The sequence below is a fragment of the Larimichthys crocea genome, chromosome XIII, assembly GCF_000972845.2.
Source record: "Larimichthys crocea isolate SSNF chromosome XIII, L_crocea_2.0, whole genome shotgun sequence".
In the NCBI taxonomy this organism is placed as follows: domain Eukaryota; kingdom Metazoa; phylum Chordata; class Actinopteri; family Sciaenidae; genus Larimichthys; species Larimichthys crocea.
In genome coordinates, this window is record NC_040023.1 from 47858369 (window position 1) to 47884009 (window position 25641).

The 25641-nt window shown below is 39.2% G+C and overlaps 3 protein-coding genes across 3 annotated transcripts; 1 reads left to right on the top strand and 2 right to left on the bottom strand.

Moving 5' to 3' along the window:
* Nucleotides 1-12: 12 nt before the first annotated feature.
* On the bottom strand, nt 13-16756 carry zgc:85777. The gene is made up of 9 exons (XM_019262661.2): nt 16516-16756; nt 10843-10963; nt 6062-6191; nt 4660-4766; nt 4053-4220; nt 3639-3812; nt 3001-3162; nt 1123-1273; nt 13-486 (listed from the first exon to the last, which is right to left on the bottom strand). The coding sequence occupies exons 1-9, from the start codon at nt 16741-16743 to the stop codon at nt 396-398; spliced, it is 1332 nt and encodes a 443-aa protein (XP_019118206.1). The 5' UTR covers nt 16744-16756; the 3' UTR covers nt 13-395.
* Nucleotides 16757-17590: 834 nt separating this feature from the next.
* Nucleotides 17591-18321, bottom strand: gngt1 (guanine nucleotide binding protein (G protein), gamma transducing activity polypeptide 1). The gene is made up of 3 exons (XM_010741543.2): nt 18214-18321; nt 18022-18120; nt 17591-17845 (listed from the first exon to the last, which is right to left on the bottom strand). The coding sequence occupies exons 2-3, from the start codon at nt 18115-18117 to the stop codon at nt 17720-17722; spliced, it is 222 nt and encodes a 73-aa protein (XP_010739845.1). The 5' UTR covers nt 18118-18120; nt 18214-18321; the 3' UTR covers nt 17591-17719.
* A 931-nt stretch (nt 18322-19252) lies between these two features.
* On the top strand, nt 19253-21306 carry tfpi2 (tissue factor pathway inhibitor 2). The gene is made up of 5 exons (XM_010741542.3): nt 19253-19412; nt 19529-19699; nt 19943-20122; nt 20351-20524; nt 20878-21306. The coding sequence occupies exons 1-5, from the start codon at nt 19340-19342 to the stop codon at nt 20958-20960; spliced, it is 681 nt and encodes a 226-aa protein (XP_010739844.1). The 5' UTR covers nt 19253-19339; the 3' UTR covers nt 20961-21306.
* Nucleotides 21307-25641: the final 4335 nt, after the last annotated feature.

Consider the following 25641-nt stretch of genomic DNA (forward strand, 5'->3'; position numbering starts at 1 on the left):
AGGGAACTGGTATTTAATTTGAGCTTATTCGTTTAATGTCAACACATAAAGACAGATCTTTTTTTACAGGACAGTTTTGTACATTATTTTTCTTCATCTAACATCTATTCTATAAAAATAATCTGAGGACCAGTATTTAAATGAATCTCTTACAGATTACATGAGTTCATTCAGCTGTAGGTTATTCACGTTTATAAAAAACATGAATACATAAATACAGGCCCTTCATCATTCTGCCTGATCACACACAGTTTAGTTAAAATCATCAAAGGCGAAATGAAAAAAAAAAAAAAAACTTCCATGCACATGTTAAGAGTTTAAAGAACTGCACTTAGGTGATCCGTGTTTAGCAATTCATTGTGAATCATTAACAATTCATCAGCAGTGTTGTGACATCACTTCCTGGGTAACGTGTCCATGTACTTTGAGATGATTCCCAGCATGACTTCATCAGCCCCACCACCGATCGACATTAACCTGGTATCCCTGCGGAAAGGACAAAGATAATAGAAACTGGTGGGTTTTTCCTGTAGCGATCGTCATGTGGATTTCATTCAGCGTCTCATGATGATGATGATGATGCATCCTGAACGCCTTGCTGCATTATTTACCCCATCAGTAGATGTCAGCACCGCGTAAAATAAGGGCTTAGAGATCTGAATGAAACACTTGCTTGATTATATTGTGGGTAAACAAACACGGCACAACAGGAGACCGAGCCTAATTCCACGTCTTCGATAATTAATACGACTTAATCACATGCTGTGTCTGAGTAGAAACCATCAATCAATCTGATCTAACTTTTCAATTAAGGAATCATGTCTTCATAAAATACACTGGCCGCCAGCTTTATCAAGCTCCTGCCAAATGCCGTTTCCATAGAAACACTGCACCCTTACAATGGCGCACATGGCGGCCAGCCAAATATAACAGTAGTTGGGTGGCAACATAGTTTTTATTCCGGATTGGAAAACCAGTTCACAGGGGTGCTATATGCTGTAAATCACTGTTGTTTACTTCAGAGAATGATGGGAAAAAATTGGAAAAGTAGCTTTAAAACCAGATCATTGAATGGTTATGAACATATTTCAGTTAGGGTAACGTTTGTTCGACCAGTCTCACCTGTAAACTCTGGTGACCAGCACGTCGCTGGTGAAGCCCATTCCTCCCCAAAATTGTAGACAGCTGTCGCTCAGTTCCCTGACCAGGCGGCCTCCCTTTAACTTGGCCATGGATGCTAGCTTGGTGACATCATTGCCTTTAATGTACAATGCTGCGGGAGAAGAAGGAAGGACAAAAGTAGTGACACAAGTGTGGAAGAGTGAAAAATGTCCTGCCGGATAAAGAATGAAGAGAGGAAAACTAAAACAAAGACACAAAATGTAATTCAGTTCCCAGTGCAACTGATCAGTGCCTCTATTGTAGGTATCCTCCAGAGGAACGTGTTTGAGCATGATCTGTCCTGTTTCAATGTGTCGAGAAGTTTGTGTGTGTGTGTGTGTGTGTGTGTGTGTGTGTGTGTGTGTCTACCTGTGCCAAACAGATGCAAAAGCTTTGATCTATTTTTGGGCAAACAAAATGGACTTTGAACTGTTACCAACTAGATGAATTCATTCCAAGCTGCCAGCCACTGGAGTGGTTATGAACACAGCGAGAAAATCACAACACCTTGGACACTCGCCCAACAGATGCAACCACATATTCATATCATAAACAGTGTCGTAAAGCTTTTTTATTTAGGGAGAGCTTGTTTTCAGGTGGCAAAGCCTGTGGCGGTTTGAAGTTATACAAGCACACAAGCAAACAAGTCCTCTCTACATGTGTTTTTCTCACCTTTAAAGTACAAAAAAATCAGATTTTTAAAGTTAGTCATTTATTTACATTTAAAAAGGAAATATAGACGAACAATTAACTAATAGAAGACAGAAAATATAATGTTAGCATAGCTTGAATGCTTGTGAAATAGGGCTTAGAAAAATCAAATACCCTTTCAGTAAAACAAAATTGAAGTGCAGCCAAGTTTGAGGTGACTCATCCATGAAATTCCTCCTGGTGTTGCTTTCGCAATCTAGAGGCAAACACAGTTTTGATGCTAAAGCTAACAATCACAGTTCTGTCTTATGGCCAGACAACCACATTGTTGATGTGACAACAATGTGGTTAACTTATCACTACTTAACAGTAACCACATTATTGCTCAGCCCGCTCTATGCCTCCTTTGTCTTTTGAACCAACCTACTGCATCACACAAGGCCAAGTTTTCCACCCAAGGCGAGTGTAGCATTCACATCATTCTTACAGAGCTGAGTCAACCAAGGCTATAGTCTTATCCGTGGTACTGAGTGCCATGAGGACGGCTGTGTGTGTTCGTTAGTTAAAGTCTGTGTGAAGTCAAAATAAATTTGTGTTCTGAGTTTGTCAGACTAAAGAAAAAAGTGTTATTAACCACCCAGCCGAATCTAAATGATCAAACATAACGACAAGTTTATGAAATTAGGTGTCAAAATCTGGTAAAAAATTAGCAGTATTCTCAGCTCCAGGGCTGTGGAGGCATGTCCACTGAACGCACCGAAGCCATGCCCACTTGGAATATGCAAATTTTACATTAATGATCACCACGCCACGTCACGTGATCTCGTTTTAGGACTGTAACAAGCACAATATGGATGCCACAGCTAGCAGTATTATTGGTATTGTTCAGCCCAATCTGTTTGAGTCACCAGAACCACAATCTATACCATTAAGGCTTCTATACCGTTAGTTATTCTAATTTTTGTTAATGATCACCGCGTGACATCATACGGTCTCGCTTTAGGACCACCCACAAAATCCTGAACTGAAAACTGGTGAAAAACTGTTTGAACTCCACATTTCAGTAATACACCGTTCAAAGTCTTTTCACATGTTTTCAGAAACTATTTTCCAATATATTTAATATTACCAAGCTAACATCAATGTTTAATTTGTGCTATGCCATGTCTGTATATAATGTGACCTTACCTGTAGCGCGGTGGAGGAGGGAGCGGAGCAGCTCGACCTCCGTCTGCAGCTCAGCCAACCTGAAGTGAACTGTCTGGTGGTAGAGGACAGGTTGCTTAAAGATCTTCCTCTGCCGTGTGTACTGGATGGTCTCCTGAATGATGTTGTCCATCACTGTTAGGACTGGAGGCATTAAGAAAGAGACGTGACCTGACTGCTAATGCTGGTTTATGGAAGCTGTCACCTTTTGTTTTTCTTGGCAGTAATAGTGTCTCTGATTAATGATATGATGCCCCAAACGTTTATGAGACCTAACAGGCTAATACATCAGGGTCGAATTCCATATAAGTATGTGCTTATCAAAGTTCTGCCCAAGAAAACATTGCCTCATGTTTGTTACTCAAAGCGAAACGCAAATTGCTACTTTAAAGATAAATAATGACTTGAACTTTGTGATCTGAACTCCCTAATTTCTGGAAACTGAAATGGAAATGACAATCCCTAAGTTACATAATGTACAACCAGATGTGTAGGAGGCGGATGTGATGTGAGGAAGTGAAACAGAAGTGAAAGTGGCAATCTATATGAACTAGGACAGATGACTTGTGAATACTGGACATGGCCTGGGGAGAGGCGAAGAAGAGAAATCAAGAGCTTACCATTTGCTGCTGCCCAGAGCCTCTCTTCCTGGAATTGAAGCATCTGATAGGTGAAGCCCATGCCTTCTTGGCCAATGATGTTGTTGCAGGGAATACGAACGTCATCGAAGAACACTTCAGCTGTGTCCGAAGACCACATGCCGAGTTTATCAATCTTGCGTGCGATTTGTACTCCTACAGTGGGAAGGACAGGGAATAAACATCATTACACATCTTGGCAAAGGCACAATAATAATAAATTCTTGTGATAGAACAAATTATTTAGAGAGGGCGGTGGGTCAGGCAAATCATGATCAGGAATATTGCAGTAAATCATAGAGCTGAAAAACACAGATAATAAAATAGTAATAAAATTGGTAACTTTTGGTAGCTTTTGTAGAAATATGATCCCACAAATAATGAACTGATGTGTACCTGGCAGGTTCATTGGCAAACAGAATAGAGATTTGTTCCTGTGTGGGGGCCCGTCGCTGGTGTTGGCGAGGAGACACATCCAGTCAGCCTGGGTGCCGTTGGTGGTCCACATCTTTCCCCCGTTGATTACATATTCATCCCCCTGCCTCACCGCCTTGGTCTTGATACCTGAATCGACACGTGATGGAGTGTGTAAATGGATAGAGAGAGAGAGAGAGAGAGAGAGAGAGAGAGAGAAAATTGGGAAGATAAGTGTGTGGACAGAAGGTTAAATGAAAAGTTTCAATGCATGAATAATCAGAGAAATACAATTTGTCCCTTCAATCAAAAGACTTGAATCTGAAGCTGGTGTATTACTCCAGATGTCAAACATAATATATACTAATCCGCAAAGAAAGAGCGGTGAAATCTGATGACAGTGAGTGTGTCACATTCAGCATGCCATCGTTCTCTCCTGAGAGAATGTCAGTGCCAAACTGATTGTAAAACCTCAATCACTTTTGCAGAACTGGTGGTTTCAAAGGGACCCTCTGGGAGCTAAAAAGAAAATTAGAGGATAATAAATGACCAGAGGATTATGAAGGAGCATGATGATGGAGAGACGTACTTGAGACATCAGAGCCAGCTCCGACTTCACTAACACCGAGACAGGCCACTTTGTCCCCCATGATGGAGGGAAGGAGGAACTCCTTCTTTAGCTCGGCCGAACCAAACCTGCACACACAGACATTATATTAAAACTTATTAGTAACTATAAAAAGGTGATTACTTGACACAAGACCATCCCTTCACGGTCCAATCATGGCAAGACAAAACAGTGTGTTGCGTGCTTTGAAACAACACTGCCATGTTTGAGGCAATTACAGCTGCAGTGAGGTGGAGGAAGGAGTCTTATCCTAAACCTCCCATGGTATCCTGTTTTTCTTTTGCTGCTCTCTTCATAAGAACTCATTGCAGCGCTGGTGTAGATCCCCTAATTAAACTCCTGAGACTCCAACTGTCTTTCACTGAATTCTGTCACCAGCAGCTGTTTCATAGCAGGAGGACATCACACAGCAAGCCAAGGTCCTATGTGGATGAAACAATGTATGAGCAAATATATTAATACCCTCTGGGGAGTATAACTTTGATAAACAGGGTGTACTACAGGCTGTGTTTTTCTAGTGTACATACATACCTACTGTACAACCAGTAAGATGTCACAGGCATCACATTGAAAAATACTGTAGCCTGACCAATAGAAGTCACAGTCATATCTATATCTGCATACATACATTTATAATTACTGGTCAACATAAAATAACTTTTCTGAGACGATCCTTATTCAATTGTTTATAATACTCTGCAGCCATTGTGCTCTCAGTGTAGCATCACATTTGGGCAGATCCTGTTAATACCTGCTTTTCTACCAATATAAAATGTTTTTTAACTGTTGCTAACAGTTATAAGATTACATTAAGTGCAGTCAGTGCAACTGTTAACTCCATCGTTTATGACAGACCAGTAAAAAATACACTAAAAATAAACACACAAAGAAAAGATGGGTGAAAAAGAGAGAAAGACGTCCCCGCAGTGCCGGACCTAATAAATGTCTGAAATAAAAGGTGCAGTTTGGACATGATTTGCTGTTATAAACTCATATATCAAACACAATACAAGGATCTGCAGGCTAAACAATGTGGCAGTTGTTGCCAGGGCCAGCAATACAAGCAACGTTTTATCACCTCAAAAAGAAACTTCCCTGAGGGATGAGTGTTTGAAATTGTACTCCAGCGCTGAGACAAGTGGCTCTAGTGCTAGTGTAAAAAATGAATAACACAAACCAGACCATCGTTGCCTGACTCACTAAGTAGCTGTCATCCTTCTGATAAGAAAAGGCAGCTGTGTGAAGGCAGATGGTGAGAACACTGGACACGTGGGTATGTAACACTGAGGTGTAAAAACTTTTCACCGTGACAAATATCAGCAGATGTATCGAATATCACTCATGTAGCATTGTGTTATTGTACCTGGCCAGCGCAGGAGTAGCCATGTCAGACTGCACACCGATGGCCATGGGGACGCCTCCACAGCGGATGTTTCCAAGCTCCTCTGCCACCGCTACGCTGTAGCTGAAGTCAAGACCCAAGCCGCCATACTCTGTACGGGACAAAACATACACTCCTATGACTACTGCTGCCAGCTCAAGGCTGACCGTTCACTGTACAATGTCTGGATTCTGGATTTTCCTCCCTTTTTCCAAGAAAGAACCTTCCTAGACCATTTGTCACCTTAAACTAGTCTTGCACTCACACTCCCTTCCATCTTTTCCTGTTGTCTTTGTAATACTATCCCTGCCGAGCATGTCTCTGACCACAAACATACACGCACATAATATCCTGAACTAATCTGCTGGCACCGGAGCATGCACTCAAATTAATTACGGGATGTTATCATTAATTGTGCCATCTGTAATTATGTGTAAAAAGCACTGCAGGGAGATCAGAGGCGCTCTGCAGAAAAAGGTCACTGTCATTTTGGTGCCATCGCTGTTCTGTTTCGTATCTCGAATTTGATTTTGATCTCTTAAACAATCCCTTTACTGAAAAGTCAAATATGTCTGTCTATTTCCAACATTCAGGCAGTGGAGACAAGACCCGAGCTCCTTAATGGATCTGAACAGTGCATTATAAAACATGTTTGAACATGTCTTTTTTGTCAGTTATCCTCATAAAAGAGTCATCTCCCTGTCTTTCCTGTCTTTTGCCTTTCATCACCAGTTGCAGCATTCACTGCGAAATGAATAGCCCGTTTCTTCTGCCTGCTACTTTATGCTAACGGCCAATTTTCTGTCTGCTACTCATGAAATTAGCTGGCTAATGCACTCCATATGCTGCGTTCCTCTCAAGATATTTGTGGTAAACATACACGCATCCAAATCCTTTCAAAATAAAACAAAGAGAAAGTGCGTGGTCCTTCTACAGTACTACATACTTCATCATCTCATACTGCTCCTTTGATGAAAATGACCAATCAGCCAAAAGTAACTGGACAGAGTATTTGTGAAAATGCTCTGTGCACTATTTTCCCATGACTACATGCAGTGTGCCAGCCAATTGATGATGGATAACTCGCAGTGACTGACGATGAATGATCATCAGCGAATTTATAAAATGGGGGCCCGTACCTTGAGCAAAGTGGTTTAATATCACCTGTCAGACTTGCTATCGAATGATGACACCTCGGTCTGGCAGACGGTCAGAGAGAAACTGGGAGTAAAAAAAATGGGGACAGAGAAGAAGGGAAATATAGTGGGACAAGCAAATAAGGGAATAGGGGAGCCAAAAATAAGAGGAAACAGGTGCAGCTGCGCAGTGATAAGTCTCTGAGCACTGGAAACCCTGCGGTGGATAATGTGGACAAAGGGAAGCACCGGGGCTTATCCCACTTTAAGCAAAACAGCAGGCTGCCTGGTTGAACAAGCAAGCAGAAGAAAAACAAACAAAATCCTGTCAGAAATGTCAATCGTATGCACATATGTTTCTTCTAAACACCAGATGTTTGTCACGGTAGGGCCTCTTTGGGTGGAGCTTCATATGAAACACATGTTGAATCATACAGACTGAAAGAAATTTAAGGGTGTAATGCAAGCAGACACACGGGCAATGTCAAATAAAGTTGTCTCTTTTCTGTTGTGCACTGGAATGTGATGATAAAACCATACATAAACAATAAACCACTGTCTTGTGTCAATTATTACAAAGGACATAAAATCTGAACAGTCAGTATTAGTAATGTTTTAGAAAATAGACGAATGAGCCATTGCAATGCATTTATCATGATATTACCAAAGTAGAAAGTGTAAGAACGTGCACACAACTCTCTCCAAGTAGTTAGTCATCTAAACTTTAGTATCAAAAATATTCAGCTGAAGGGAAAAATGTGCAGACTGCCAAGTTCTATCTGTCAAGCAGGAGACAAGAGGCCATTGCCAGTGTGTAAAGTGCGGATACGTCTTTCTCAGAGCAGAGGAAAACAGGCCGGAAGCCAAGGGTCATCCCCGTCTACTCCCTGAACGTGGCTGCCTTGCGAAATCTTCCTGTTCTCATGTTTTGAAAAGTAATAATGTCTTTGCTTGGGCATGGAAAAAAGAGTGGAGAAAAAAGTGTTGAGCACTTTTGTCAGCAGATTAAATGAAGGGATATGCTGCATGGCACCAAAAGATTTGAACAGGGGCTTTAACTGGTGCCAGTTTCGGACATACAGGCATTTAAAAACCATGGCATGAATCTAGGTCCACTCCCAGTGATCTGCTTTTTACCGGATTTTAAGTCACAGAGGAGCTCCAAGTCATTAAATGCCTTGAAACAGGAATTAAAATGGGATTTGTTTGAATGACAGGATGTGAAATCATAGATGTTGAATGATGACAAGTCAAAGGCCAGATTCAAACCAGGATGCTGCTGTTCAGGGTCAGTGTCAAAACACAACATATGGCACTAAAGACATAATCATTTAGCCTCATATTGAACATTTATCCTATATATAAGATTAGACATGTCCATTTTCTGTTCTATTACTTTTTCAAAGGAGTTTTTGTTTAACTGTATTGGGCTTGATTTGTTTCCTGTTCAAAGGTGACCTCATCTCTCATTTGACCTGATGAATCATTTCTCCATTGAACAGGCTCCTAAATCCTTATTCCCATTCCTCTAATCCAAGCTTCTAAATCAATTAACCCAGTGCAGAATTCTTTGAGAGGTGTTAGTCAGCACTTCAGCAAATGGAAGCAGCTGTAGTTGCTCCAACTGTACACTTTTCTCTGAGACATAATACCATGGCAACTTTGATTATTCCTAGTGGTATAGCAAATATTAAGCCAAAAGCAACAAGAATTCCACATTTTAGAAGTCTTTTGCATACATTACAATGTTTTTTTAAAAGAGGTTTTTACATTTTAAGTTTTAAAGACAAAAATCTGTGGCTACATATACTGCACTCCACATGAGATCAATTTAAATGGTATACTAAAACATGGAAAATCAACACTCTGACAGTTGTTTCTGCAGTACAGGGTGTACTTGACTCTCTGAAGTTTTTTAAATTTGCTTTACAAGCAATATCGCTGTAGAATATTTCTTGTTTCTTGTTGTACATGTACATGAGCAGGTAATCTAGCAGCTAATACACTGTGTCTTCACTCCTCCTCCTCCTCTCTAATCCTGTCAACTACCGCTCAAGGCTTGTCTATTCAGCACATTTTAATTCCCTCGGCCCTCCCCTCTTCTTTCACCTACAGACCGGAGGTAAAATCTTCTCCACAAAACTCAACGTCCAATTGTTGTTGATTTGTTCTTTTTGGCATGAAATGTCAGAACAGCAACTACAGCTGAATACGGAATAGCTGCGAAACCTTAGATATCTGCTGTCTGATTGTCAAACACTTCTTCACATACTCAGAATGAATTACACATCACGACCACAACTATTTTTGTGTGGTCTTGTATTGTACAGGACTTACCCAGCTGCCTCCTCCACTCCAGCAGTGACACAGCTGGGTACACATCTGGAAATAAGATACTGTAGCAGACAGCTGTTGTGGGATGTTGCTGTGACACCAGCACCCATCATCACAGTGGGAACATTTCTAAACCAGACCAACTGTAATGTATGGCTGTCAAACAGCAAGGAAAATGAATGGAAAGTGAACTGGACTGTGAAAGAGACATGCCAAATGTTCTTTGAAGCGGAGATGGTCAAACTGCACACACAGTGAAGGATTTCTCAGTTTGTGGTCTGCTGCGTGACACAAGCAGATTCTATCCAGTAATTGATAGTCATGTTTATTAGATTAAAAAATGATATCTTTAAAAGCAATATTTATGTTGTGCCGGGGCCTTTTCTACTCACAGATATGCTACAGATTTATCATGGGAGTTTTTGCAAAGGCAACACAGACAGCACGCCCATAAAAACATATATCCTTGAAGCATGGGTGATTTATTGGTAGTCATATTTGTATGGATTACCAACTGAAATAACCAAGAATACAAATAGACTAAAGTCTGAGCCAGAAAATGACCCCCAGAACCATTTTATAGAACGGATATATATTCTGCTAAACAAGCCTGCAAAACAATCTTCTTTTGTTCATGCTCTTGGGTTGTCCATGTGAGGCGTCCAGGTTTTTAGTAGTTTGCTCACACGTCTAAACAAAGTTGTTATAAACTTAATTAGATTCCACTGAATTAACTTAAAATTAAGCATTCTCACTGAGACACAATGGGGAAAATGCCCTTTGTTTCCAAGTCTGGCACCTTGATGTGATGGGTATTATCATTTCCCGGCAGGCTCATTATCCTTCGATCCTCTCACACACACAAAAAAACAAGCATCCTCCTAAATAAATCTGTGTATTTAAATCAAAGTGAGCTTTTCTTCTATTGCTCTGCTCCAGATAATGCACAAAACACCATTAGATTAATTAAGCTCAAATCATTTTTCAAAAGATGTCTATAATTTACGAAACAAAATCATTCTCATTAAGGCAATACTGAATTAATTTTTCTGTGTCACGTGGGCTGGTATATATCCCAGCATACACTGCTAGTCAATTACAGATCTAACAAAGATACATGTGGTCGAACGGACACAAACTTTAGTTCCTCTGTGGCAATTTCAAGGGCACTTTATCTCGAAGAGTGTTGTGGGGCACTAATCAACAAGCTACTGCGTCCACAGAAATGTGGATTATTGTCATACTTCTGTTTACTTTCGATTTTTTATCTCTCAGATGTTACTACACTCTTACCAACTGGTTTGTTGACTCCAAGAAAGCCGGCACTTCCTAAGATCTTGAAGATTTTATGGGCTGGAAACGTCCTTTCTGCTTCCCACTGATCCACATAGGGGTTGATCTCCTGATCAATGATCTACAGGGCAAAAACAGCAGAGTAGAGCAATGTTTATGTCCGTCCTTCTAACACTGTTCATGAAACCTCCTTTTTCTCTACTATGCATATGTTTGCATGCACACGATTGCTTTTTCAAACCTCAGTATGATCATAACAACAAATGACAGCCCTGCCGTTCCATCCCCTGTCTCATAACTGACATCAAAGGGACATTTGATAGGATACATATTATGAGTGAATACAACACATACAGTGATTGTTATACATACATGGGTATCCTGCTGTGCGGTGCATATCTCGACTTAAGTCTATGTAATCTATCTCTAGCAGACAGCGAGATAAGGTATTACACGTCAATGAATAAAAAGCAGGCTGGAAAAATGTATACATGGAGCATATGGTGACGGTATGCATGGCGTGCTATTTGCTATACGTGTGTGTTATCACTCCTCTTAAACCAAGACTTGGCTAGGGGTATACAAAAAGACAAGCTGCAGGCTGATGAAACAATGTCAGGGGTTTGGGCTTAATCCCAATCTGTGTCATATTTGGAGCAGAAAAATGTGTTAAAAATGAGACCGTAACAGAATTCAGTGACAACGTTGGTAACACAAAGTGGTGCAATACAACCAACAGTGCAAATTACAGGGTTTGCGGTTTCTGAGGGATGATACTGATACTTTTATGAAGCTGTTGGCCAACTTTGTGCTGAATTTACGGCATCTTTGCTTTCGACCATTCGAATGCCAGTATTTTAATGACTCCGTGTTTCCTCCACAATTTTATTCTTGGCAGGATAGACAAACCTCTGAAGTAACATTTAGAACAGCATGTGAAAATAAAGCTTGGTACTGAAACCCAGACTAATGGCATTCCTTCTGAGTTAGCAGTCGATCCATCTATTCAGCCACAAAGCCTGGGATATACAGCTGCCTAAAAATGAAGGATGACTATATTATATGTTTCAGGAGTGGACCAAAAAAAAAAAAAAAAAAAAAAACTTTGTAGTTGTGAAGAAATAATAATAATAATAATATATAATAATTTGGTTATCTCATCACTGAATTTTACATAATATTCTTCAACATTGAGAGCAGCTTTTTTTTGTCCAATGAAGCATTCTGTGTTATCAGTGTACTTAACAAGTGCCTGATTTTGTGAGTCATAACCGAAATGTCCGTAAGGAGCGCAGACAGGGTTTCAACCTGGCATTATAACAGACTTGAATGAGTGAACCGTGACTCATTTCAAGCACCTGGAAGTGGTCCACAGCTGGAGAAGCACTTATGATACCTAGTCTATTGTGACGCTTATTCAATGCTATTTTTGTGGGAACTGAAGCTGCTTCACAGATAATAGGCTGTACATCGAAAGCGTGGGTTACAGAGCATGCTTTTTTTTGTCATGTAAAGCAAATTGAATAACAAATATATATGAATATAATATATAAAATAAACATGTTATGTGCTGTTGCCTTCCTTGTTTTTCTGCTGAATGCTTTTCAAAAATGCTGTCCAAGAAATGAAATAATACAAACAACTATAAGTGGTTTGCTATTGGTGTTATTTAATTTAATGCATACACACTTTTAATGGGCCATGGTTTAAACAGACCCATGGTAATCTGCTGCGGAAATGTGTTTCTCCCTCCAGTACAATATGCTCTAAATGGTTGGCAAAGTCTGTGAAAGGTAATGATTAAACCAAACGAGGTACTGGAAATAGGAAACATCAAATCCTATCCTCAGAAAATGAAATGAGTTAAATGAGCCTTGTGCATTAAAGTGGATTGAGGCAAATAAACCCAATTTGATTATTTCTTCATGTAGCTTGAATCTCTGCCTGAGAGTGACAGCCCAACCACAGATGAGCCAGACTGGTGCTCCCTTTTCAAACAAAAAAACAACAACAACAAAGTACTGAAGAAGTATTCACAGGTTTTCCAGGATGGCAAAAAGTGATGCACACTGCTCATTTTACCCTTCCAAAACACACAAACTCAGACCAGCCAAGCACTGAAGCTGCCAAGAAAAACGTACTAGCTGAGAACCATCTGAATACAAGGCTGTCAGAAAACACAGACAGCATGTTTTTACCTTTCAAAACAGAAAGCAGACACCAGTTTCAAGAGATATGGCGCACATGCCTGGGCTTGAATCTAACTTACATTTTATTACATCAAAGACAAGGACAAGCAGTAAATATGGGGAGGTACTGATCCCCTTTAACCTATAACAGACTAGTCTGCGTGCAAAGTTCAAATCCTGAGGAGGATAAGGGAGGGACGACGAGCTGCTGGAAAGGGGAACAGAAAGGTCATCGGGGAGTGATTCTGTATCTCTTCACAGAGGTTATTGTAGACTATTTGTGTTGCATACCAGAACAATTTCACATCACCAGACTGTCAAATAATCTTACAAAATCCAGTCTGTCTGTGCGTTTCCCCTGACACCCTCACTACTCTACTCTGCAATACTGAAAGAAAACTGGGACCCTCTGTCCAAATATAACTGTTGTGTTAATGTGTGTTTCTATGTCAGTGTATACTATTTATTAGGACTGGGAATCACAAGGTTACTCAAGATATGATATTATGAAGACCTGTTGTCAATTAGGGCCTGGAAGTATGACAACATACACTGTGTCGGCCATCAGAGATTTTGCTTTATTGTTTTGATGGAGTTATCTTTAGTCGATATCTCGATATATTTGCTCATATCAGGCAATATATTTGCACATTTAAGCAAATAAATTCATTCGATTAGCAACAAACATTGCCATCTGGTTATTGTTTTAAAGTAAATAAATCAATATAATGTTATCAGCACAAAATTACATTGACTGTTGCTGTTCATATCGACCCATGTTCTAGTCAAAGCCACCAGACTTCACTGATAACAAACACGATTTTACCTTGCAGAACACAGGAGTTGCTGGTCTACCACTGTCACACAATCAGCTAGTTTGTTTGTCTTATTGTGTGGTTTTGGTGTTTGAAAATGTTAGTTCAGATCTAAACTAATGTTAGCTGTTGTAGAGCAAGGGAGCAGCAGATCAGCAACTCCTTTTTTCTGCAATGTAAAAATGATTTTTCCAATGAAGTCTAGTGGCTCTAGCGATAACGATGCATCAGTTTCCTGTCGAAAAAGGGCTGACTGAGGGCCCTGCTGATGTTATATTCTTGGCAAAGGTTTGTCATTTGTTGCAGGACAGAAATGTTCTTAAGGCTGGAAGAAAAGCCAGTAAAGTTATTTATAGTAAATTCTTCAATTTCAAACACCAACCCATTTCAAACGGTCAAAATTATTAAAGGGTAATTTGTTATCGGTAGCACATAGCTGGCCAGCGGTATTGTTCTGAAGCTGCCAACAATGGCTTTGTAGTGTGGGAAACTTATGGGAGGCAGCACATGAGAAACCTCTTCCTAGAAGCGTGAGGGAAATCTCAATTGGCTTCTTATCCTTATTAATGACCTTCCACATGACACCACAGCCTTGGACAGTTTGGTGGTCTGCTGCGGGAAGTGTGACTAATTCGGTAGCATCGGAAGTTGTTTGCCTCGTGGACAGATGCCCAACACTTTATAACACACACACACACACACACACACACACACACACACAACACACACACAACACACACACACACACACACAGAGCTACCTTGACAACAGTCAAACATGGTCCTACACACATACACATACCCCCACCCACTAACAGAAACTTTCTAGTGGAAACATTGGCACTATTTAGGAGCGTTTGACCTTGGATAGTCACTAAAGGATTTCCTATAACCCCATTTGTATACCATTTATAAACACACACTATCCTACAGTGAATTCTTTTAATAAACCACGCTGCTTCAAGTTCCCTTTCCTGCACGGCCAGTATATTGTCTTAATTTCCTTTTCCCATTTTCAGCCTTCCCATTATTCCCAGTACGAGTTTATTTTCAACCTCCTGGCATCCTTTTGAAGGTTTAGTCACACAACAAGCTTCCCTCCATTTACCGCAACATCTTTGCTGTCTGCCTTAAATTAGGCACTTGTTGTTACTTTTTGCAGGCTCTGTCTCCAATGTCTGTCTCGTAATGAGTCAGGCTAATTACTAATTGCTCTTGCTCTGATTTTTTTTTTTTTATTACCACAATTTGCAGCAAATTTTTATTTCAAAAAACAAAAACTTTGTATGGTAGAAATCACATCTGCATCTTATTTAGAAAACTAAAGTTCAAGAATTTCTTTATACCCACAGCAAGTAATGTTTTATTCTCAATTTGTTGATTTTACCAGATTGTGATGATTGTGTGTTTTAATTATGATTACTTAATGCGTAAGGCATTAACTTATCCACAGAGTCCAGAAGACAACAAGCAGATATGATGATGGGATTGCTTCATTTTAAATATTAAATGATTTTTGGTTTACATATTTTATATGTTTCAACTGTTGAAACAATAGAGGAAATACTCGGTCAGATCAAAAATAATCTAACATAATGCGTTCTCTTCAACGCTTTTGAGACAAAGATAGTAAACACGTTCATTTTAAACTACCATTCCAATTTTTATCATCTGTACGCCACAATATTTCACAGTTTTCTCAAGCAACTTCATGGAAAATTGACATTTTAAATACTCATACTAGTATTCTGCACAAACAATAATGGGACTCGCTTTCCACTATGTCACACAATCAGTTTTCCTCCTGAATAATTATATAGGTACTGCTCTGCCAAAATGAGTGAGTGAGCCAGAAGAAAAAAAAAACACCAGTTCTCCAGTGTACCGCTAAATCTTTGAAAGCCTAATATCTTTGACTTCTAGATGAACAGAGTTTGTCTGATACAAGCAAACGTTGGATGTGCTTTGGCTAAAATTACACCGGCTTCATTTGCAGTTTGCATCTGAATGCCATGGCCCCTCTCAGTTGTCCATCAGTGTTTATCTGCTTTTACTACTCTTACACAACACCCAATTAGCAAACCACACATGAATTATGTCTTAACAATGACTGTAAATATGCAGTAAGAGTGCAGGCAAGGTCATCACACCATCGTCCAGACCTCTGTGAGTCATTCCTGATGCTTGATGTAACCATACCTTTAGATAAAGCCGGTGCAAGAACAGAGATGCTGCACATGCTGGCAGGAGCAGGGCTGACATGGATCAAATGTGGGAGAGATGGACACACAAACAAACCAGAGACTGTTTGTTATTGTTGACCAGTGCAGCCTCAGTGTGCCTGGCTCTCTGCCTTGATAATTCAGGCTTGTGCAGTCGTTTGAGGACACATTAACATCCTTTACAACAACAGGAGCAACGTCAAAATAAATGTGATACAAAGCAGCTACTGCAGACATAAACACAGCTCAGCTGAGCATAGTGACCTCTCACCCACTTGCATTGCACCGCCCCTCCGCTGCTTTCTTACGCACAGACTAAGCGGTACATTCATGCTACTTTCTAATAACACTCATGGCTGTTCATATCCAGCTGTCACCAGAGAAACTAAACCAAACCAGCTTTGTTTTCACTGCAAAGTCAAAGCTTAGCTTCACAGCGCTAGCGTACCTTTCTGAGGGACTCCTTTAATGCAAAGTGCTCTGCTGTGTAGATTAAATGGTCACCCGTGGTCTCTGAGGCACTGGACGTGACGGGCTTAGATGACACATTTTCAGACAACGACCGGACACCAAGAAATGAAGTCAATTTGTAGAAATTTCCGCTGTTTGCGAGCAACTTTACACGAAGGGCTCCTTCGCGCAGCGCCATGTTTGTTGTCTTGGCTTGTGTGCGCATGCGCCTGCGGTGACCCCACTCTAACCCACAGGTAAATAAAACACGAACACGGGGGGGAACTTAATATTTTAGCAATGTTTGACTTACAAAAGTACATCAGTTAAAAAAAAAGATATATATTTTATTATTTTTTATCTTATTTTATTATATATTTTATTTTATTTTCTCTAATCTTTGCTACTGTTGCTAATGTTGAATGAGTCAAGGAACATTACTCCGGAAGTCCTCTTCACTACAATGTGTCACAAAAGGTCCAAAGTACACAGGGTTTATTAAGAGCTATAGATTTGGATTTTTTCATGTATTATTTCCTTGTATGGTATCTACTGCATTACACTCTTTTCCATAATGATAAATTCATCTTTCTTAAGTTTGTCTGCTGCTTGATTTTCCTGGTAGAATTAATGAAAACTGCCTGAAGCTACAGAATAAAAATAAAATAAAATAGGAAAAAGGAGCTCAAACACATGCTTGTGAAGTCCCTAACAAAAATGCTACAAATTGTTAATGATCTCATAAGAATGTATGAGAAAAAAATTGGGTAAACTTAAAATGTATGCAGACTGAGTTATGAAGATGTAAGCCATCGGTTTCTTTGTTCTGTCATAAAACCTTCCCACAGTGAATGATGGAGACAGACTGAGTTATAAACAAGCACATTTAATATTGCTTCCGTGTATGAAACAACACATGGGCCCCATTTTCTCAGACTATATGTACCACATGAAAGAGAAGCATTATATAACCCTTGCCAAATACAACTCTTATTTACTGCGTCAAAGAGTAAAATTATCAATTACCAATCCAATCTGACCAGAACATAGGGAATCATTTACACGGGAACTCATCAAGTTTTAGAAATTCTTTCTTTATTACGTCATTCTAATCTTCACAGTATGCAAATCCGTTTTTCATGAGGGGAGGGAGAATGTCCTTGGGTGCTAATCTGAGATATGAAAAGCTCCTCAGGTACAGTCTAGCAGATTACACAGCCACCTTTCTCCTTGAAGGGGTTCTTGTCCTCTGCGATTCCTTTGACAAGGATGTCTTCCTCCACTCCAGCCTGAATGTATTCCTTGATTTCCTCGCAGCATTTAGATGTCTGAAGTAATCAAACAAAAAGTGTTGGGACAAACCTATCCAGCAATTTCTTTGAGTTAGAATTAATTGCACTTTGCGTAATTAGATTCATCTCGCAAGTTGATAAATTGCTTGTCATGGATTAAAGTCTAACCTACAAAGGCTTTGACATTTTCATCAGTGCAAAAACAAACTTACCAACCACCTCTCAAGTTTCACTTCAATTTTAAGTTGGTTTACTTCCATCACAGCCTTGTCCTTGTCGGTCAGGTCCTCTACGTTTATGACCGGCATCCTCTGTATATATGAAAAAGAAAGGAAACATAACACATTTTTTGCTAAATGTTCACCACCACAAAAACTTACTTGAAAGAATGGAAATGTACTTACGATTGCTTACAGGGAGCAGTCCTTCTCCCCCAAAGTCCTGCTGAAGAATCCCTCTCCTGTCCCTCAATCTGGGTTATAAACTAATCTGCATAAACAATCCTAATCCGCTAATCTGATTAAAACAAGACTCCTCTGTATGATCACAGCACTATCTAAAGTATGCTATCAAACAGGGCAGTGAATCACACAGGTGTCTGTTTGGGTTCTTTTTTTTATTATATGAAAAACAAGGAGCTGTATTTACTGTATATTTTAGATTAAATTTGGATTTGTGTGATTCTGACTGTTTCTCATATGCAGAAATTGGTTAATGGGTGGTACCTCATGTATCAGGTCACTTTGATAAGACGGCTAATCTGGATTTAACCTCCACCTGTCAAGGTGGAGACACATCATTGTTATAAACATGACTGCAAGGCAGTTTTCCTATAGCAATAGATGGAACAAACTAGTGGGGTAGATTTATGCAAACAAAAGCAATATTTTATTGTGCATTTATTGTGTTATATTCACATAATGCTGTCTTTAAGTCTAAGGAATGGGGACTTTAAGCATTTAATGGTGCGAGAAATTGTTTCCTTGAAAGAATAGAGGCGCCTGCAATCATTAAGTTAGATAAAGATAACAGACCACAAGGAAATGTAAGCAACAGTGCTTCATGAAAGATTTGAGGGAAAGTGTGTGTGTGTGTGTGTGTGTTTTAGAGTAAGTACAAGTAAAATATACAAATGTTTGACAAGAGTGTCTGTGTCTGAGACAAAAAACAATGCTTTGGAATGGAAACAATACTGTGGAAAATCAACAGGGATGCTGTGGGGTCCCTGGACAGTCATGACCACCATCACCATCATCCTGAAGCAGAGGGAATTCAACCTCTCATCTTATCGTGTTATTTTAATTCGGTTGATGTATCCTTAGTCACTACATTGACGATCCTTTACGCAGATATTACACCGAAACAACCATCGTCATAAATTAATTCATCATCACTGATCGAGTTCACTGTAATTGAAAATGAGTCATTACATCCCCGCCCCTAAACTTCCTCTGGGAAACACAACTATAAAACTGGAAGTGGCTGGGATGTTCGGCAGAGTTGAAAATACTTTGGAGCAAAAGTTTCACCATGGAGTTTTGCATATTAACGCTATTTGCACTTTTTTCTACGTTTTACAACGTTTTGGCGTTGTCACCTCAAGGTAAGACGCGTTGGTAGCTCATAGATCTCCAGTTTGGTGTTTAGGAGAAACGCATATTTCCCGTGTTTGTCCATGTTGGTTTCGTGTTTCAGTAACTGTATCTCTGCTGCGTTCAGGCGTGTGCCTCCTTCAAGTGGACGAGGGACCTTGCAGAGGAGAGATCGAGCGCTATTACTACAACACTATCACCCAGAAGTGCGAGATTTTCTACTTTGGAGGGTGCCAAGGAAATGCCAATAACTTCAAGAGTTATCAAGAGTGCCAGAAAACATGTTTCAGAATCCCAAGTAAGTTCTCAATGTGAAGAGCATACAAAATGATAGTGACCTTGCCAACTTCTAAAAGTTTTTGATTGTGTCTTAGCACACTCTTTGTATTGTAATTTAAAATGTACACTGAAACTAAGAACATGATAAATGTAAGCTTTATTTATTTAAGTTATTTGTGTGCAAAAACGTGCACAAACACCTCACGGTGCCACTTGATTCAGTTCATATCTACAGTAAAAACCTTGTCATTCCTCTCTGCAGAGATTCCCCAAATCTGTAGGTTTCCTAAAGAGGAGGGACCCTGCCGTGGCCTCTTCCACCGCTACTTCTTCAACATGACCACCATGAAGTGTGAGTCTTTTTCTTATGGTGGGTGCCAGGGCAATATGAATCGCTTCCAAGACCTCACATCTTGCATGGAGTACTGCAGTCCACAAAAAAGTGAGTATGAACTTTACTGTGACTTGCTGCCACTGAGTAATCCTGAAGTAATGCTGACTGGCCCCTGTATGGGTGCATTACAGTGTGGCAAGAGTGTTGCTAAATACTTAAATATCAAACCTGTTTTGATTGCAAAAGTTTCAGTTATAATATCACGGAAGGAGGAAGCATCTCTCATGCAATTATTCTTGAGAAATAGTACTTATTGTGCTTTGTGTCTCATTACAGCTGTTCCTGTGCTGTGCCTGGATCCTCTGGACAAAGGGAGGTGTTCAGCCTCCATTCCTCGGTATTACTACAACACAGCCACCAAGATGTGTGAGGAGTTCATCTACTCGGGCTGCGGAGGGAGCAGCAACAACTTCGTCTCGAGGCAGAGCTGCATGGACGTGTGTGCCAAAGGTGTGTGAGTGGGGGAATTTGTAGACTGTCAATTATGATTTGCATTTGGATTGCCAGTTAAAGACACCCGTTGGTTTAAATTTGGACAGAATTTAGGAAGACAGAGGGGGAAGGAGGGAGGAATCCAAATAATGCTCAGCTGATTTATTCTGAGGCTTAAATATTTCTTGGCACCTGAAGAACTCATTACCATACACTCAGGGGGTTGATGTCCTCCAAATACTTTGTGTACCGCAGCCAATCATTATGTTATGACTGGGAGGAGGATCTGACTCTAGAAAGTTCTTTCTGCTTAATTATAAAAGTCAATATTATCATACTAATCAGATGTTATACACTTGTTTTTGTTCCAGGAGGGAAAAAATACAAACGCCAAGGAAAAGGTCGTCGCATGAGACGGTATAGAAATAATAACATCACTTTCTTGCAGGCTTAGATGCCTGACACATGTTCTCAGGGACTCCATAATGGATACTAACATTTAATAAAACCTAAAATGTCGACCAGGTCTTTTTTTGATGCCACTGGAAAAGTTTTAAAGGCACATACACACATTTTCACTGGATTTGTATGCAATGCTTTATGAGCAATTTCTCATGTGATTTCACTGTATGCTGTTGATGAAGTCTATTACTACTGCACTAATGATCCTGTGTATTTTGATACTGTATGTATGTAACATATATATATTGTATAAGTAATACATTATTACCGTGAAGGTTTTTTAAACTGTTTAACTGTTTTTATAAGCACATTTTTTAAATAAAATATGGAGAATTTTACAAGTATTGTGTCATTTCTTTGCACTTGTATGCTGCTATTGTGCATGTTTGTACATGCATGTAATCTTCAAGAATGTCAATGTTACCAAAGCACAACAACAAGAAAAAAAAAAACCCATAACAGGCTCAACTGGTGACTTCACTTTCTCTCAGGCACTTTCACGTTATCTCTAGGCCTCTTCTATTCCTTACTAATGCTTCTGTTCTTTCTTATCTAGTAATACTTTGCAAGGCATTTGAGTCTATCTTGGTCGCTTCAGCATACCCTTGAATCAGGAAGAAAGCCCATCATGCATCAGCAATGGCTACTGTGGCAGGTTCATTAGATACTGCATGTTTAGAAGAGATGAAGCTGGAGGTTTATAAAATGAGAATCACAAGCATCCAGCAATGTTGTTTTTTTTTTTTTTTTAGCAATTTAATTATAATGAAATAAACACAATTTTAAGTACAAACTGGAATGCATTGCACAAAGCACGACAGGCTAATGTGTGCGCACACATTTCCTCCCAAGCTTTATTATTGTATAGATTATTTTGTTTTTGGTAATACTGCTTAGTCTTCTCAGCTAATATACTTTATGTACCACAGGAGAAATGAAATAGCTTGGTAACCCCATTCAGGGAAAGAGGCTATTAACTGAAAGCGTACAGGGTTTACAGAATATTCTGACTATCCTAAATCTCTGCTTTGTTCCATTTCTTATAATAGAATAGTTGAAGTGCTGTGTGACTTTTTAGATAATAAATATTTATGGACGATATCAAAGGAAATTGCTCACCCAATCCGGCTTGGATATAAATAGCAATAAAAGAACTGGCTAGGCCTTTTTGCTATTAAGAACCAAAGCTAAATCATCTCCTGATAGCTATATGAGAGAGGATGTCATCCTAACAGGCAGTACTCAGCTCCTCAAAAGCCGCATAATCTTGAACTCATGACTGTCTGTAGTTTTAGGGGAATTGAGGTTAAGCATATTCCTCCTCTTGGAAGTAAACTCTTATTCTTACCTGGACTTTTCAATCAAAAAATATTTCAATATTTCAAAAAAAGAACTCTTAATAAATTAGGCATGAGACATAAGATTTGTTTGGACTTTAGTTACACCTTGCATATTCTTATGGTCTGTTTTAATCATCAAAGTACATGACAAATGTGGTACTAATGGCCACAGTGGTTAACTTTTAATTATCACAAAGCCCTTTATTGGACCATTAATGAGTGGCAATATGATACTGACTGCAAGAGATCTGGTTTAGTTCAGAGGGCTTGAGATGAATTGATCCCACTCCGGTTATTTCATTAGTTGCAGTACATTAGGCAGGGTAATTTTGTCTTTCTTTCTGAATACTGATTAATGGGCGTTTACAATGAATCATGCTTCTCATTTAAAATTAGATTAATTCCATGTAGGATGCTATCTTAGGCAATTTGTTATAATGTTTTGTATTTGTCTTGACCTCAAACTAAAGTACTGATTTTAAAGCAGCTACATGTGCATAAACTGTTTTAGAATTCAATGTTAAATACTTGGAAATAGACTATACTATCTAATTTAACATTTAACATGGTACCTAATCAATTTAATGATGATTTTAAATGTAGATGTACTGTAGGTGAAGGGAAATATCTTAGACGCCCCCTGCTGGCACCTTCACATATCTACCATACAAGAGCATCCAAAGAAAGCAATGTTGACAAGTCTATTTGTAGCACAAGTTAGTGTAAATATACACTAATCAAAAAAGCTGCCATCTAATTTAAAGACTGGAAGTCAATTAGCCACTTTTCTGGCTGCTTTAGGTAAACCAATATAAACTGCTTACACAAGAGATTTTGGAGCCACTAATGTTGCAGAATATTGAAGCAACCCATGCCATGGAGCTCAGGTGTTGACTCAGCAGCATTTACTCAACGACGATCTGTTTCTGTAGGTGGATGTTGTTTGCTAAAATGAGCTGCTCTCACAACGTTGGCAGCAGATGCCAATGAGAAAATTAGAGTTTAAAAACCACCGGCTGCAGATCAGGCTACATGGTTTCTTCTCTATTTTAATGGCACAGAACCAACTCATTTTGGTTGTATGATTTTAAAAGGCTGGCAAAGATGTTCAAGCATGAATTGAATATTTAAATGATATAGTTCCTCAGAGGAAAACTAAATCCTGAGCTCATATACTATTGTTTTTGCTTCAAACAAATCAATCTTATCCAATGTGTCCCTAAGTGTCCCCTAAGCCAGAAACAGGAAATCTCTTGTTGTTTGTGATATTATCGACAAACAAAACAGCATTGGCTATAGATTGATGGGTTAAATAACTTTGTTATTGTTCATGAAAACAGGAAGTGAACACAGAGGTTTCTTAATGTTGTTGCTAAGTAGAAACAAATTGGGTGTATTGTTGTGCAGTGTCATTTATATGTTTGATGAGTGCACAAATCAGTGGTTCCTGATGTACAATTTACTTGGTAAACATGTTAGGTTATTTTAGTGCTCAGGACAGAAACTCTGGCCTCATGAGTAACAGACTGCATGCAAATGAAAGTGAGTATATTTATTCTAAGATGCATCATTTCTGGGCTGTCAGAGTTTTAAACCTTTTTAAACTGTAGACCAAACATGTCCCTGCCACGACATAGCATCACAGTTTCCCCAACATCCATCATTTTCATCTCACCCCCACCCACCCTTCTTTCCCTCACACACACCTAAGATTGACACGTCGAAACCACCACAATCTGGTCTGTTCTTCACATTCCACCTGGCTGCCAAACACATGTAACTATTGTATAATTAAACAAGTCAGAGGACTCTATACTTCTATTGCTTCTGAGATGTTTCGGAGGCCATAGCAGATTTCCAATTTATTCCCAGAGAAATGCCAACGGGCGGAGATTAATTTGTCAGCACGTGTGTTGCCTGTCCATGCATCTGAGGCATACAAATAGTCATTACGCTACCTTCCCACTTCTAAACTCCAAATGCAATTTCACCCTGCCTTGGCTTCGGTGGTTGTGCAATAATTGATTTTTCAGGTGAATGCCAATTTTTTTTTTTTTAGGACACACTTAGTTTGGTTCTAAAGGTGTTATAACCTATTGTGTAAAAAACAGATATTATTTTAACAATATAATATTGACCAAATACTGCCAAGTGGCCTCAGGTATTTACTGTTAAAATCATGCTGTGTCCATCTTTTATTGTTTGAGAATACCATCTCTCTCACAGCAGATGACTCATAGCTGTAAATCTCCTGCTTTCATCCTCCTGCAAATGTGCCAGAATCCTTTTCCATCAAGGTTGGGAAGATTAAAAACGATTTGAGCAGAACGAACAAATATAGATGCCTATTTTTCCCTTAAGCCAGATCATGATTTTCGTTTTCTTCAGGCATGGTTGAAAAGTTACGAAATAAAATAAATAAATAAATAATGATTTCCATCAGGAGCCTCTTCTTCTTCACCTCCATGCTTCAATTACCAGCTTCTAAAGGGTTGAAGTCTTTTTTGAGCCCATGTTGAGAAGTTCTCTACACTCTCAGCAGCTAAACACATTGGTACAATTGAATTTGCTGCTTAACAATAGGTTTTTAATACATATTACATTTAGGAAAGCAGACAAACATGCTCCATAGCTGGCAACAGAACTGGATATATTGTTGGTGGCTGTTCAACTACATGAGCAGAGACTTACTGTACTTTTACTGTACACATTTATGAGATGAGCAAAGTATTTTGTCATTAAATGGCACTAAATTCACAGCAGATATTTTGACTTGTCAAAGCAGAAAAAAGACAGGTCGCTCTGTTCTTTTCAACTTTACTAAGCCATGACAGTGTGGCAGTATGAACAACACCAGCGTAGCTTAATGGAATTTAGCCAGTACAAGTAGTACGACTTGTACCTGTGCTTCTTACTTGTCAAAATGTGAAAAAGGCCAAATGTAGAGTGTAAAGTTTGAATTGAGTTTCAGAGATCTGACTTTTTTTTTGCCAATTAAAATAAAAAGAAACATTCAGACACAGAGCTAATGGAAAAGTTCAGTACTGTGACAGTAAGAAGTGACACAGACTAATGTTTAAATCAACTAACTGATCACACTACTAAGACTTTATTTTATTTATTTTTATAGTTATGCATTATGGGAATGTTGTATTAATATATTGTTCAAATCTGATCATTTACTAGAGCTAAAAAGAAACAATCCATGGTCCTTGCTCTGTATAGAAAATGCATTCTGAAGTTTAGTTGTTGTCTATATAAAGACCTGACCAGAGACATTGGAAGTAGGGGTTGCAGGTGGCGTGACAGCTTCTCTTGACTGCACCACACCAT